Source organism: Ceratosolen solmsi, unplaced genomic scaffold, assembly GCF_000503995.2.
Source record: "Ceratosolen solmsi marchali unplaced genomic scaffold, CerSol_1.0 scaffold10, whole genome shotgun sequence".
Classification (NCBI taxonomy): Eukaryota; Metazoa; Arthropoda; class Insecta; order Hymenoptera; family Agaonidae; genus Ceratosolen; species Ceratosolen solmsi.
The window spans coordinates 24,086,536-24,102,350 of record NW_011948412.1 but is presented as its reverse complement, the minus strand read 5'-3'; the positions used below and the strand labels follow the sequence as shown (position 1 = coordinate 24,102,350).

At 24.1% G+C, this 15,815-nt stretch overlaps 1 protein-coding gene across 1 annotated transcript in view; it reads left to right on the top strand.

Moving 5' to 3' along the window:
• The window catches only part of nAChRalpha6 (nicotinic acetylcholine receptor alpha6), a 155,405-nt gene that overhangs the window by 78,903 nt on the left and 60,687 nt on the right, over nt 1-15,815 (top strand). Inside the window, exons 5-6 of the mRNA XM_011500466.1 lie at nt 8,113-8,188; nt 11,288-11,482. Of these exons, the coding sequence (XP_011498768.1) occupies nt 8,113-8,188; nt 11,288-11,482 (271 nt within the window). The remainder of the gene's footprint in view (nt 1-8,112; nt 8,189-11,287; nt 11,483-15,815) is intronic.

Genomic DNA, 15,815 nt, shown 5'->3' with positions numbered 1-15,815 from the left:
GACAAGAATCAGGAATTTGCCAAATATAAAATCATGTAACAAGTAAAGGCAAATCATTAGGTTATTTCGGATAAAAAATCCTGTGTCCCAAACCCCATATAAAAGCTGGAGTACTGACAGTTATTTTCATTCTTTGAACACGCGCTAACAGCTGATCCAATTAGAGAATTCTGTCGTTATCTCCCTGCGTGTTAATTCCCAAAAGCTCGTTCCTCGGCACGAATGCACCAACGAAATTGCTCTTCTTGCCCGGTCGGTCACTCGTGGGCTGCTAATGTACAGCAACTGTGGAGTAAGGACGGAAACGGAGATTAAAGAGAATGAGAACTCGCTGAGCTAAGCTTAGTTAGACTAAGCTCATACTTGCCTCGAATACATTCTGCAAGCGTCACTCAACATGCACTTGCTTACTCACATACTTGAGCATTAAAAACGCTTTTGATATGTATGTTCATACATATTCAAGTGTTTTCGATTTGTAATAAAAATTAGCGCGCATTTGAAGGAGAAATATACTATGCAATTGTCGCACTGTCTAATTATATCTCATTTTGATTAGTGCTATTTACGATGAAGTCTTTCTGGTTGATTAGCGATTGATTTACGAATTAAAACTAATCGTTGATAGAATAAAATAATATAATAATTAATCTTTTATCAAATAAGATAGATAAATAAAGTATATGTGCGTTCTTGCTTAATAGCCATACAATGAGAATTAGGCTTTAAATATTTGCATTCGCAGTCTTAAGTCTCAAATACTTGTATTACAAATTATGCAGTAATTAAAATTATATCTTCCTTTGAAATGATTAAAATGGATCTTGGAATGCTATAATACCATTGCTTCCATAGTTTTAATAATTGATACTCGAAAAAGTTTGATTAAAAAATTAGATATTATATAACAGCTATATATAATCATCAAAAAATACAATTCAAAAATAAAATCGTCATTTTGTATATAACCTTTATATAATTAAAATTAAATATTCCAGATAAAAATGTAATTAATGGAATAATGAAACAGGTATAAAATTATATATTTAAAGTGACGAATAATGATAATACTGCTTTAATGTAAGAAATATGAAAAAGATGTAGAGGTATTCTTAAAACTGAATTAATAAAAATCACATTTAATTCGTTTATATATATAATCTGTAGCCATTTTAACAATATTTTGATTCTATTCATTTCACAATATTAATTTGTTTTTTCACTGAATTTAACAAAACATTTATTTATCTAGTAATATATAAATTTAAAATATTAAAGCTATATAAAAATATATATTTAATATAATGATTTCGATAAAATTTTCAAAACATTATTTAAACAAAATCCATTATTAATATTTAATACTTTGTGGCTTTAAGTCTTTATTTAAAATATAATAAATTTATATAAAAATTAGTAATTATTTTATTGTGTTAATAATATAATGTACATTTCAATATTTATTGATAACAATGTATGCTTGCAGTAATGTTTACTTCATGTGATAAATATATAATTTTATAATTGTTAACTTCATTATTTAACTTAAAACTTTAAATGTGATACTTTAAGTGTGATACTTAACACTATTGAAATGTACCTTCCTTTTTATTGCAATACTTATATTGCTCATATAAACTTAATTAATATCTTCATTAATTAATAGTTTGGACGACAAAAAATGATTGCAGTATTGATAATTAATGTACAAAAATTAATTGCAAGGGTTGCTTTCTCTAGCGTGCAATCCTTAAAGTGAAGTAACTCTATAACGATCGCTGAAAACATTATGGAACGAAATAGCTGATTGTTCACCTGTTGCTTGTCGCTACTGAAGCATATCAAAAGAGCAAGAGTGGTAACGAAGGAGAGATCGAGGGAGTGGAAAAGGGACGTTTTGACTTCCATCTTCTTAATACCCCTCCAACTCATGGAATTTGAGTTTTATTTTCACCCTATGTCTATTTTTAAAATAAATTCTTTTTTCATTTTATTTTTTTTTTAAATAATTTATTAATTGAAATACTATCTAAAACTTTGATTAATACAATTTGAAATTTCTTATATATCAATATTTTTGCTGTCATTTCTATTGTTTTTACTGAATTGTAACTTTTATCATTATATGTATGTATATACTCTAAAAATTTTAAATATAATTAGTATAATTAATATAAAACAGATTAATAATTGAGGCATTTCTTCGATTCATCAAAATTTACGAGAACAATGAATACATTCAATAAACGTGAAAGTGTAATTAAGATGAATTCAAAAAGAAAAAGATCCATTTTTATAATATTAAGATACAATATAAAAATTAATTATTCCTACATCTGATCTGTTAATAGAAAAACATTTTTTTTATTTGATTTTTATATTGATAGCATTGATTCACCTTATTCTAAGCTGCCTTTAAGAAAAACTTTTTTCGTATTTATTATTACAATCAATGAAAATCTTGTACGTAAATCAAATTTTATATGTACTATTGATAATATATTCTTATATATCTTGTAAGGTGATAATGAAAGTGATTGTCATTATGTATGGTCAATTAATAATCAAGACAGAGAGTATGAAATTTAATTGTGTGTTATTGCAAAAAAAATATAAAATTTCTCCATCAAATAATCTTTATAAAGAAACAATTCATTACTTTCGAAAATTAAATAATAAAGATAACAAATGGGTGTTAATAACAGGCTTGTCATAAACCAGGGCATTAGATGCCAGGGTGTATGCGGGGCAAGTGTATTTAAAATTACTCACATAGTCGGATGCGCTCTTACTTGCATGCCAATCAATGCACTGTCAACATTATACTGATTTTATAAACAAAAAACTAATAATAAATACAGAATTTTTTTGTTCTAAATTAATAGTATATTTGCCATGCGTTTGATTTTGGGCATTCATGTAAGACCACGTTCGATTAATAGAATATATTTATTTATTTGTTTATTACATATTAATTAGAAATATATGTAAATGTTAATTTGTGTATTAATCTAAAATAGATATAATCTTGTTATTCAAATTCACTGAAAAGTATTGTTATGTAGATCCTGAGAAAAATCGATTATCCGCATTTTTTATGATCCTCGATGTCGCATTTTAATAGCCCAATAAATGTTATCCGACAGATCCAAATATTAAGTATTGTAGACGTATATGATGTTATAATAAACAATTCCTTATCCCTTTTTATATGTTTAGTGTCTAATTATAATCTTTTCCGTTTTAGTAATTCATCTTAGATCTATATATATATATATATATAGATCTATATATATATATATAGTAAATTATATTCGTAAATACATGAAAGTAAAATTTTTGTTTCCTCCTTTATTAATGCATGAAGTTTAGATATTTGATTATTGTATGCAAAAATAAAATAATATTGGATTTTTTAAAAATTACGGTAATAAAAAATATATAAATTTTCATATAATGACCGATGTTTTAAAATTCTTTGTTAAAGAAGAATACGGCAATGGATTTATAGTTAAATTTTTATGTAAAAAATAAGACAGTGACAGAAAAAGAATCCCGAGATCGAGGTCGTAACAAATGCAGGTTACGGATATTTCTTATTATTAAGCTCTAGACAGAACAGTTAATATAAATTTATATAAGATACAGAACTTGGATCTATTTTAATAAGTCATGTTGAATTTGCTATGAATATAGTTTTGTTATCTTATAGCGTGTATCTGTTTACCTACAATATCGTTGTGGGCTTATTATTTTCGATCCGATACATTTAATGTTTTTCTTCATTTATAAAACCATCATTTACCGTGATTATATAATATAAACATTATTTCCGCTCGCTGGTAAACAAATGGCCCTCTTCCGTACATCCAGTACACAGACACGAATACATTTTTATTATTTCATATAGAAAAACAATTGCGTTGTGCTTACAAACATATTTATATAAACAGCCGTCAAATATGAAATGCATTGGCCTTTTTTTTAAGTATCGTGCGAAAAAAATTGAAATGCATAATTAATTGCATTTAACCATATAATATTTATCTATAGGTGTGTGTGTTTTTTTTTTATAATTAATGTTTACAATATGACAGCTATTAATATTTGCATGTATATTTTTTACATATGTTAACCGAACAAGAGTGGAATGAAACAAACATGAAATAAATAAAACTAATGGTAGTAACTGTTTGTATAGTAAAACAATTACTGATTTTTTATTTCTTATTTTTATGTGTTAAATATTATGTAATAAATATTGTTCCACACATTTAATACAATAATTATGATATATTTAAAAAATTTATACTATTATAAATATTTACTATTGCAAAGGTTTATCTTGTTGTTACTATTATTAATTCTCATAACTTTATCATATTTTAATAAGTATATGTAATTAACAGTTTTTTGAAACATGAAAATAAATATTTAATACAATATTTAAATATTTACATAATATTATATGTAATATTAATTATATTTACTTATTTAAATCATATATATCTTTTTTCAATATTTCTTATACTAAATACTTTTTGAATTTGTTGATATTGATATTTCGATTAAAAAAAAAATAAAAAATATTCGATTTTAAATATAATAAGGCGAGTCACTTACTCTTTAATTATTTCTATATGAATTGTACTATTTTCTAAGCAGAAAATAATCTTTTTTCTATTTGTAAGTATAACAATAAACACTTTATATTCTTTATGCTTCTTATGTAAATAATATCAAATTATTGAATACTTTTTGCTTTAGTTTATTTCGAATCTTTGATTAAGATTACGAAATAATTTCAGTACATCTTAGCGTTATTTGTCTTTTTCATTTGAAAATCATGCTATATTGTTTAATAATAAACAAAAATAAACAAAAGAATTAAAATAAGAATATGCCTCGTATCATTTACGACTAAAATCGAACAATAACAAATAATAATCGAATATGTAAGAATTTAAAATAGAAAAAATAGAACAAAAAACATTTTAAAAAACAGACAATACCTTTAAAATTCATTTTGTGAAACGTCTCGCATAATAAGGTACAGACAGATAACTCGTAAGCAAGGAGTCTATAAAATAGATTTATCTGTATCGATATCAGGCAACTAAATCTCAAACGCATTCCTCGTGTTTGCAGTATTCTCATATATAAAAAAATATTGAAAAAAACACATTACGAAAAGGTGATTGCACAATTCTTTTTATTCAATTGGTGTACCTATTGTGTAACTATTGGTTAAAATTTACAATAAAATACAATTACAAAAAATTAGTGCAACCAGGTACCTACATTGTTATGCTTTTATTTTTCTCATCCCCTTTTCTTTATCCTCATCACTAGTGCGTTAGGTATTTCACCAAAGCTTTTTCCATGTTCCTCATTTTCTTTACAGTGTAAAATTTACAGCACCTAATTTCTTAGGAGCTATTTTAGTTTCATTAAGTTTTCCTCTGGCTATTTTCACATATAAAATAAGGAACTCAATTTACGTTTTGAAACCAGAAAAATGTCCAATGTAGCCTTGAAAATAAATTCCTAATAGTATTTGCAGATGTGAGGATTTGAACATTTATTGAAAGCACAAAATAAATATATTTATAAATCTATTTACGATTATATTGTTCGATAGCAAGTTTCCTTCAGAACTTATGGCAAATGAAAAATATATTACGAAGATAAATATAATTCTCAAATCATAAAAATTAAATTAATTGTATTGACTATTTATATGATGTATAGTGATATACCACACATTTACTATATACTTTTAATTGTATCATTAATTTTAAATTAAAATACCAGTCTTGCTAATATCCTAAAAATAGCCTTTCGTTTTAGTGATTTCAATTTTAAAATTCAAAAGTCAACTTCAATCGCAAACATTTTTTCCTATTAAATTTTTTATTTTTAACCTTGTCGACTTACTTTTCTGTCCTTAATTAAGGTTTTGCATGTTCACGAAAGTTTATCCTTCAATTTCACCAATCTCAATTATTCATACGTGGAGCAATCACTAACAAAAATGTAGACTTTACAAAATCAACCGTCAAAACATTGAAAGTAAACAACAAGAAAGAAAATGAAATAAAGCACGGTTTAATACTTTATTGAGAAGAAAATTACCCACAGTTTCCATAAATTGCTAAAATTGACACGATGTTAAAATTCTAAATTAAAATATTAAATAATCCTTTAAAAATATAGATATTACTGTATTACTGCATGTATTATTGATCGACAACATGCGATCTAAGCAAATAATTTAACTAAGCACAAAATTGTTCGATAAATCTATATTATTATACAGTTTAAATATATATATATATATATTAATATCCACCTTTGTTGAAACAATGATAATGAGAAACTTACTTCATATTTGATGTTCTCTAAAAAATATTGTATAATAATAATTAAATTACAAAGTCCGATTGACGAAGAAGTATAAAATCGATAATATAAAATGAAAAATTTGAGACAATAAACATTCAAAAAGTATATCTAACTATCGTATGAGCAAGTGAGATGTTGAATATTAAACTAAAATCGATGGCCTCGAGTAATCAAAGTAACCAAACCGCAATTAGCCAATCGTGTATTAAGCTTTGATTGTGTAATAATTGTTAGCTCATCAAAGCACGCTGTGTATATGTACGTATGCATCTTCAAAATTAATTAAAAAATATATCGATAAAATCTTGTAAAATGTAACAATACTAATTTAAATTGCACTTCATAAATATTTATATTAGTGTATATATAATGTACACTCGTAGCAATATTTACTTAATGAAATTCGAAAGAATATTAATCTATAGTTTGTGCGTTAGTCATGAAGTTCAGAAATAAGAATTTTTTAATGGATAACTAATGATTATACAATAAAAATTGTTGTAATATTATTATTTTATGTGATTAATATATTTTCGTAATGAATTTATAAATGTTATTAATATATGAAATAATTATTTTTATCTGAACCAGATGACATTTAAAATATTTTTATTTAAAATAACACTAAAAACGTACATTTAATTACCACAGAGAAAATTATGAAAAGACATAAAAATTAAATAAGAATAATATTTATATAATATATTTACTCTATATATTTAATTATATAATCAGTTGAATTATTCTTTATGAAAAAAAAACTACAATAAATTAAAATTTAAAGTATTAATTCATTTGTTTCTATTTATTTAAAATATATATAAATGTTACAATGATAAATTATTATATATTAAAAATTCTTCAATTTATTTTGCTGTTTTCTTGATAATTTAAAAAATACTCGCCTACATGTACACAATACGGTAATTATTTATATATAAATGCATTGTAAAAGAGAAAGTATAAAAATGCAAGGAACGTAAAATCTAATTAATTCTACTTATTACTATATTAATGCTTGAAAAAATTTAATTGCATTAAATAGTTTTTGAGATAAAGCTCTTGAGATAAAGTTGGAATAATTTTTGTTTGTACAACAGAACTTTAATGTTTAGTGTCACTTAAAAACTAATAATTATTGATTTGATATTTGATATTTCATATATATTTCCCTTTTTGATATTTTACCATACTTTACAGATTTTTATGAAATAATATATTTATACGACTTTTCAATCAATTTTATAGAAAAACTGATTTTTTATACCCATATATTATATGTTTAAGTAAAAATATTTTAAATATGAATGAAAATGTTCACTGCACCTTTTACATATTTCTTTTTTACAGTGAGTATTCCTATGTATATACGAGAATGCGTGCATGATTAGGCATATCTCTTATTCTTCTTACTTCGTATTCACATTTGCATTCATTCAATAATATAAGAAACAAACTCATATTTCATAAAATAATCCATATATAAAATCAAGTGATAAATTAGACATCTTGGAAATTTAAATGTAAGTATAAATATAACAAACTAGTGATAAATATTTTCGACTTTAGAGAAAAATAAGCATGAAGCATGTTTGTGCATTGAATGAAACTTTGTACATAAATTTATACATAAAGTGTGGCGAATGATGGAGAAAGAAGGTCGTAGTCTACGTTTGTTGTTTAATGAAACTTTTTCGATCTTGGTAGCTCGATCTGGTACTCAACTCTCAGCAAGGCGGTGACTTGTCTGATTTCATCATGAACGGAGAGTGGGACCTCATCGGTGAGTCTCTCAACAAATGTTTTATAAGGCTAGATGCCTTATTGCTATTATATAATATTTATTTTCATAAATTTTGAAGAAAAGGATAGCAGTGTATTGTTCGAATGTAGATGTGATGTGTGATTAAATAGAATTTAACTTAATAGTATTTTATAACGAACCGAGAGTTTGTAAGAGAACAATTAGTTTGCATTAACTTAATCGTGCTTTGTTATTTATTTCTTTTTAGGTATCTTTACTATTTGCATATCTATGAAATCATAAAACTACTTTTTTTTTATTTTTTTTATTCTGATTTCTATTGGTTGCTACTAAACAAGTAAAATAACTACCAATTTAATTCGAACTTTGCTTTACGCTACAATCAAGCGAACTGTTTTGTTTGTCGGTAAAAAATAAACTTAGATTAAAAAAAATCAAATAATAAAATAAAGTGTTTATTATATTGAGTAAATTTTACTTATTATATAAAGAAGTTAACAGATGAAATCATTATTGTAAATAAATATTTACTAAGAAGCTTCAAATTTTATTAAAAAATTTTGTATTCTTTTAAAACTAATAAGTATACTAATTATAGGATAAATTCACTTTTTTCTAAACTTTCTTCTACTTTAATTAGATTTTAAGTAAAATATAACGCAATATTATACAAAATTTTATTCGAATATGTAATCCTTTGTAATTATTTAATTCGAAAGATTCAATAGAAAAGAATGAATTTTTATAAGACTTTATACACTTTTAACATTTCAAAATTATAAAAAATTATGAAAAATTAAATCCATCAATTTTATAATATATATAAAATATATTTTACTTTCAATTTCATATGTTTTCGTATAAATTATTGAATAAAAAGTAAGAGATTTATAAAAAATATATATTATGCATACTTTATTAATTTTTATAATTTTGTAGTTTAATATTTTAGTATACTTTTTTTTTTTTTTTTTGAAAACTTTTAAAATTGAAATACTTTATAAATAATATTTGATCAATAACAATATTTTGTATTTTAACATTAAATTATTATAGTTATTAAATAATATATATATATATATATATATATATATATATATAATAAATAATAATATTTAAAATGAATCATTGCAATTTGAACAATGTATTAATATTAATAAAATGAGTAAAAGAATTTGATTTTAAAAGATAGTAAAAGATAAACAATTCTTTTTTGCCTTATATAAAAAATTCTGAATTACATCAAATATAAGTATTTCTATTTGGAATAAAATTGAAAATACACGTCTTCTAATAATTTAACGATGGTAGCTTGTCATAGCCTTGAAAGAAAATTTCTGTTAATGAAAATTAACATTTTTTATTACTTTGTCAAATGTTTATTTCTGGCTGTTTTTTTTCATTATAAGAATTTAATTTTTTCTAGTATATCAGACTTACACAAATCTAAGGATATATTCTTTTTTCTATCTTACTTTATTCTTTTATTATAACCAATAAATATAACCAATAAATTTTATTATAATCAATAAACCATTATGATTTTCGATGTCGTAAAAATTCTATACATAAGTCTAAGAAAATCCACAGAACTTCTATGAAACACCGATGTCTCAAGGAATCAATATATCAATTAATAACTAAGCCATACTATCTCTGTTTCGATGTACGTTTTCGTGTCGTTTGTTCTTCTTTCCTATTGGATCGATTGTTCTTTTTTTTATTTGATTGTGCTTTTACTAAGAAGTAAGCCGATGAATCTATATTGTTCCAAAACAGCTGTGATGGATCAGTAATTCGATGATAACGTAGTCTTATAATAAAACTATAATATGAATTTTCTATACGTTTAAATTACTATATATTCAACAATTACATTACATAGTCCGTATATAATAATTCTGAAAGTACATTAACAAAATATCTTTATTTCACTGATTTTTCTTTCGCGCATTGAATAAGAAAAGTATAATTATGTAATTTTATTAAAAGCAGAAAAAAAGTATTTGCTCATTTTTATTTTTACCAGCAGTGAATGATGAACAATTTTAGTTATTTATACATATTCATAAAAAATTTGAAGAATATGTTTTTTTATTTGAAATAACGTATATTCACTGTAAACTTAAAGATTAAAAAATTCAAATATTTGATTATAATATATATTTAGTTGTACTTGAATGTATAATAAAACTTTCATCGAATAACTGGAAAATATATCTCTACTTACATAAAATACTTTCTTACATATAAATAGTTAATTGCGAATGACTGATTTATGTAAAACAGATTGAAAATTGAAAGTAAAAATGTTTTTACTTTAAATATATTAGTCTTTATATGTTTTATAAAATATATTTTACAAAATGTACACAAAGTATAATAAAAATTTTAATATCATATAATGTTTTAATGTTTTGTTTAATGATATAACAAAAAATATTATTATTATGATATTTCAAATTTTATAAAAAAAAAAAAGAAATAAATTCTGTATAATAATTCTTTATAAAATAACTAACTATAAATACCAACTTTCAATATGTTAAAAAATATATATTCAACAAATATTAATAAATTTACAAATTGATATTGAATTTAATTATAAATTATTTACTGAGGTACAATTTTTATTTAATATATAATTGATTAAAATATATAATTTGTTTGAAATGTCTTACGTTAAATTCCATTCGTGTACGCAAAGAGTTCCTGGAGATATTGGATCTATTTATATATTTATAAATCAACAAAGCTATTATACAAAAGTTTAGATTTCTTTCTAAATTATTGTATTTGTAAGTTCTGAAGTGCACTAGATTACTATTCAGTTCTATAGATCGAAGGTTCGAATCTAATATGTATATTATTGAACACGCGTTGTCATAATTAATTAATTTACCTTCACAGTGTGGCTTCCAAAATAAGCTTATTACGTGTACGTACACTTGCGCGAGCGGGTGTGCCTGTGTGGGTGATATAATAAGATGAATATTACAAAAACAATTTGATCATGTGATATGCTGGACAGGGGAAAATTATGTTAAAGATAGTGTGGTCACTTTTACAATAATACTTGCTCGAATTTTATACTCGCATGTGTAATGAAATTTGCAGGTATGCCCGGCAAGAACAATACTATTGTATATCAATGCTGCCCGGAGCCCTACGTCGACGTCACCTTCTTCATTCAAATACGACGGCGTACCCTCTACTACTTTTTCAACCTTATCGTGCCCTGTGTGCTTATATCCAGTATGGCACTTCTCGGCTTCACCTTGCCGCCCGACTCTGGCGAAAAACTCACCTTAGGTAATGTACTTTCTAGCCGACACGCATCCACATACATACACAAACATACACACAGATACACACAAAAATACATACAAGTATATCTTTATATATTCTTACAATTATATATAATCTTATCTATCGTATATGTACTAATCATTTGATACTTGGTAGAAGCATATTTCATCACATCGTTTCTTCTCCTTCATTTATAATGGTGATAATTATATACCTATTATTTTACTCATATTTTTACCTTTTCTTTCATATTTTTTCTCTCTATTGAACGATAAAGAAACTGGAATTACATCCACGCATGAGCTTCTAAAATATTAAATTTATAATATTGAAAAATGATTATTTTAAATAAAGTAGGCTTAATTTTAAATTTGAATTAAACAAAATAATCATACAATTAAAAGAAAACTAAATATAGCTCACGCGTATATCATATATTTCTATCGATACTAATTTCGTACCACGAATTATCCATGTATGAATGCATAATCCGTCCATGAACGATTAATATCCTTTTATGTCAAAACGGTTCTCCAAAACATGAGTTTTTTCACCCATTATGTACATATAGCTCCATATTCGCTTGAGCAAAATCACATAATATGACTAATCTCCACTAAGCTTTTCAGCGATTAAATGAGCGCGTATGTGCATACACATTTATTCTTCCCCTTTGCTTTTTTTCCAAACGCATGCATTTTGTCCTTACTCTTTATTATAATTACAAGATAGTCATACGGTAGTATATAAATGCGTTTATAGGAGGCTAACAGAGAGCGTGTGTGTAAGCCAGATACTGCTACAGTACCGATTAAAGAATTATAATTAATCTTAGCGCTCATATAATTGTATACTAAAACAATCAGATCACGGTACTTTAATTGACGGTCTTTTAATTGAATAAGTGCACAAAATCATCCTTCGCGTAAATTAATGTAACTTCTAAAAAATTGCCGTAACAGTATACAAATTCTTGAAGTAAGTTAAGCAACTGAGTCGCCAATGTCAAGAATGAACTTTTAAATATATGAATTCTTATTAAATGAAATAATGTACAAATTGCTTGTAACATCAATACAGTAACGTTTAGCGATTATGTAAACAATAAAGAACTTATCAATATTCATTAATACAAACTTTTTTCTCGAAATGTCTAATTAAATTTTGTATTTTATAGAAAATTGAAATTTAAAAGAAGATTTAAAATAAGATAAGATAGTACTCAGAAGTATTTTTTGGTAAAATTTAAAATATTCTTATAAAAATATAAAAAAGACTTCTTCCTAGATATCACATTGTAGAATACTTCCTTATTTACTTTCAAAATTGAAATCTCATTCACGTAGCTCTCAGTGAAGCCTTTTGTAAGGCTAAAATTGCCTTAGAGCTTTTGAAATACTTACGCAAATTACGTAAATTAGATAAGTTATTATAAGCAATGAAAAAATATCGGCTAAGAGAATATTTCAACATTATATATTTAAAAGAAAGGAATATTATCTGATAGTATCAATCATTCCAATAATTTTTTTGTTTACATCCTTCATTGAAAGTAGCAATAAAAAAATATATATGTGTAATTATTATAATGAGTAATTGATTATAAAAATAATATAAATTAATGTGTCTATTAAGATTATAATTTTACTTAACATGTAAAGAGATTTACAATAAAAATATTATAAAAAATATTAGGAAAACAATTTCGAGATGAGTCTCGACACGCTCAATTACGTTTTATTTATATTCAATGATCTTTTTAAAAAACATTTTCTTAAGAATAAGTATATATTATGCATCTTTATTTTTTCTTTTGTTGTTGAATATGTCACGTAATTGAGTAGTATACATATACACGAAGATATCGAGTATGAGTATTTTTATAAATTGGGACAACAGTGCTAACGAGGATAGAGATGTATATATGGCAAATGTACTTAATTTAATTTACATATATCACATGTTTATTGTATAAACGAATAAAAATTTGATACGAAATATAATATAAAAAATACTAATTTCAATACAGTTTTATTAATTAACACAATCATATTTTATCATCTGATTTGTAATTCTCGCATAACACGTACACATATCATTTTTTTCTATCTCTTTATCTTATCTATTACTATTTATATTTTATCTATTATAATATTTCATAATATTTCATTAAAATTTTTAAATAAAATAGGGTGTGTTTATAATTTTAATAAAAACGAAATTGTGATTAAAAACAGAAAAATGACTATACATGATACAATATATTCATCATCATAATATTGCCATTTCTTTTTTTAGTCGTTAACAAATACAAAAGTAGTAAACTTTTTAAACGTTTATAATTACTTAGTTGGCATATGATTTCAAATTATCTTTGAATACATATAAAAATATAGAAATATAGATATGGCTCTAGAAGAATTTTGTATGAAATTGTAGACTGATGACTTTTTTCTACAAGTATTTTGAAGGTAAGAAATTGTTTAATGTTTTCGTAAAGAACATATGTGATATAAATTATTTAAGGAATACTTTATATTAGATTTAAAATAAGTAATTGATAGATTAATAAATATAATATACACTTAATCTCGAGAACGTACCTATAGATATATGTATTTTCAATATGAAATAGAAGCCCCTTTTACTCAATCTGTGATTTTTTAATCAAAGAACTTGCTTCTTTCGGACGTAGTCGTAAAGCCACAGTAATTCGTATTATAAATAATATTATACAATATGTACGTATAAGAGTTATCGAATAAAATTAAAATGTTAGATAGCATTATGATGGCGATGGCCGAGCGTGATACTTGTGATACTAAGAGAAAAGAAATAGGAGACTATCTTTCAAACATAAAAAAAAAATGGAAGGAACGTGATTTGAATTTGGATATTCAGCGGAAAAAAATTGTACAATAAAGACCAGCAGAAGCAATCCCTTTTAAAGAAGATCCTCGAGGTACTGGACGATGAAAAGTCGTTTAATGCCGTTGAAGATACTCTCGGGAAAATTGCGCGCGTCATGTTACATTCCGGATAACAGCCCAAGGCCTATCCCTATAATAATAATTACCGTTCGGCCTTCTCAATACATCAGCCAAATTTAAAACCACACAGTAACATTAACTTTTTACAAATACTTTTTCAATATACCAATAAGAGCAAGACCTTGCATTTTAACTTTTTATGGATGCGTAACGCAGTTGTTCCTTATATGTGATGACTTAACATTTATTTTTAGGCATAGATCACAAGTAATTTTCCTCTAAACGTGGCAGTGACTTAATTTAAAAAACCATTACATTATCCAGTCAGTTTAATTGAACATTTAGAGTTTATAATTAAATACTTACTTATACATGCTTTAATTCGTAGTATGAAATTAATCTATAACTACATGTTAAATAACCTTCAAAAATGCATATTTATTAATTACTTAGAGATGTCAGTATAAATTATTAAAAATATAAATTATTATTTAATTATCGCACGATTATTAATTGATTATAGAAGATATTTAGAAAATACTTAATTTATAAGTTTAAATCCAGTCTCAAACATTAATAAAGCTTCTTTTCTAAAATAAGTTTATTCTTTTTTTGTGATATTTTTTTAAGACACAGAAAAGAATTAACGAAATATAACAATTAATCAAATGATTATATTAAAATTTCAAAGACTGATATTTATGTTAATTTTGGTAGAGAAATTAAATATAATATATATATATATCAGATCAAATGTGATTTGCTAATTAATAAAAATATATAATTTTATCTATATGAATCATACCTTACTTATCCAAAACAATTTTTATAATCAAAATATGAGAATATATGTGTAAGTTTTTCAATGATTATAACTTTATTTTCTAATATTATTAAATGTGGTAATTTAGTGTGTTATAAATTTAAAAGCAAAATTTTTATTTACATTTCCCTTATATACTACATATATGAATATAGCATTTGTTTTTATTTTTTTATATATTAGTATTTTTACTCTGACACAAGTAATACATGAAAATACTAGATTTTTTATTAAGATAAAAATAAATAAATGCTAATATTGCAAATAAAAAATTCATAAAGATTAGAAACAGAGAATTTATAATAACATAAGTAGAAAATTGAATATCATAAACTGCTAATTATATAAAATGCATAGAATAATAATATCGTATAACGTAGTCTAATATAGTATAATTAGTAGTATATACATAGATTCAAAATATTGACTATAAAATAACTTAATAAAAAATATTTATCTTTATTTTCATCAGTAATCATTTACTTTCTGTCACTTTAAATTCACTTGATGTTGATTCACATTA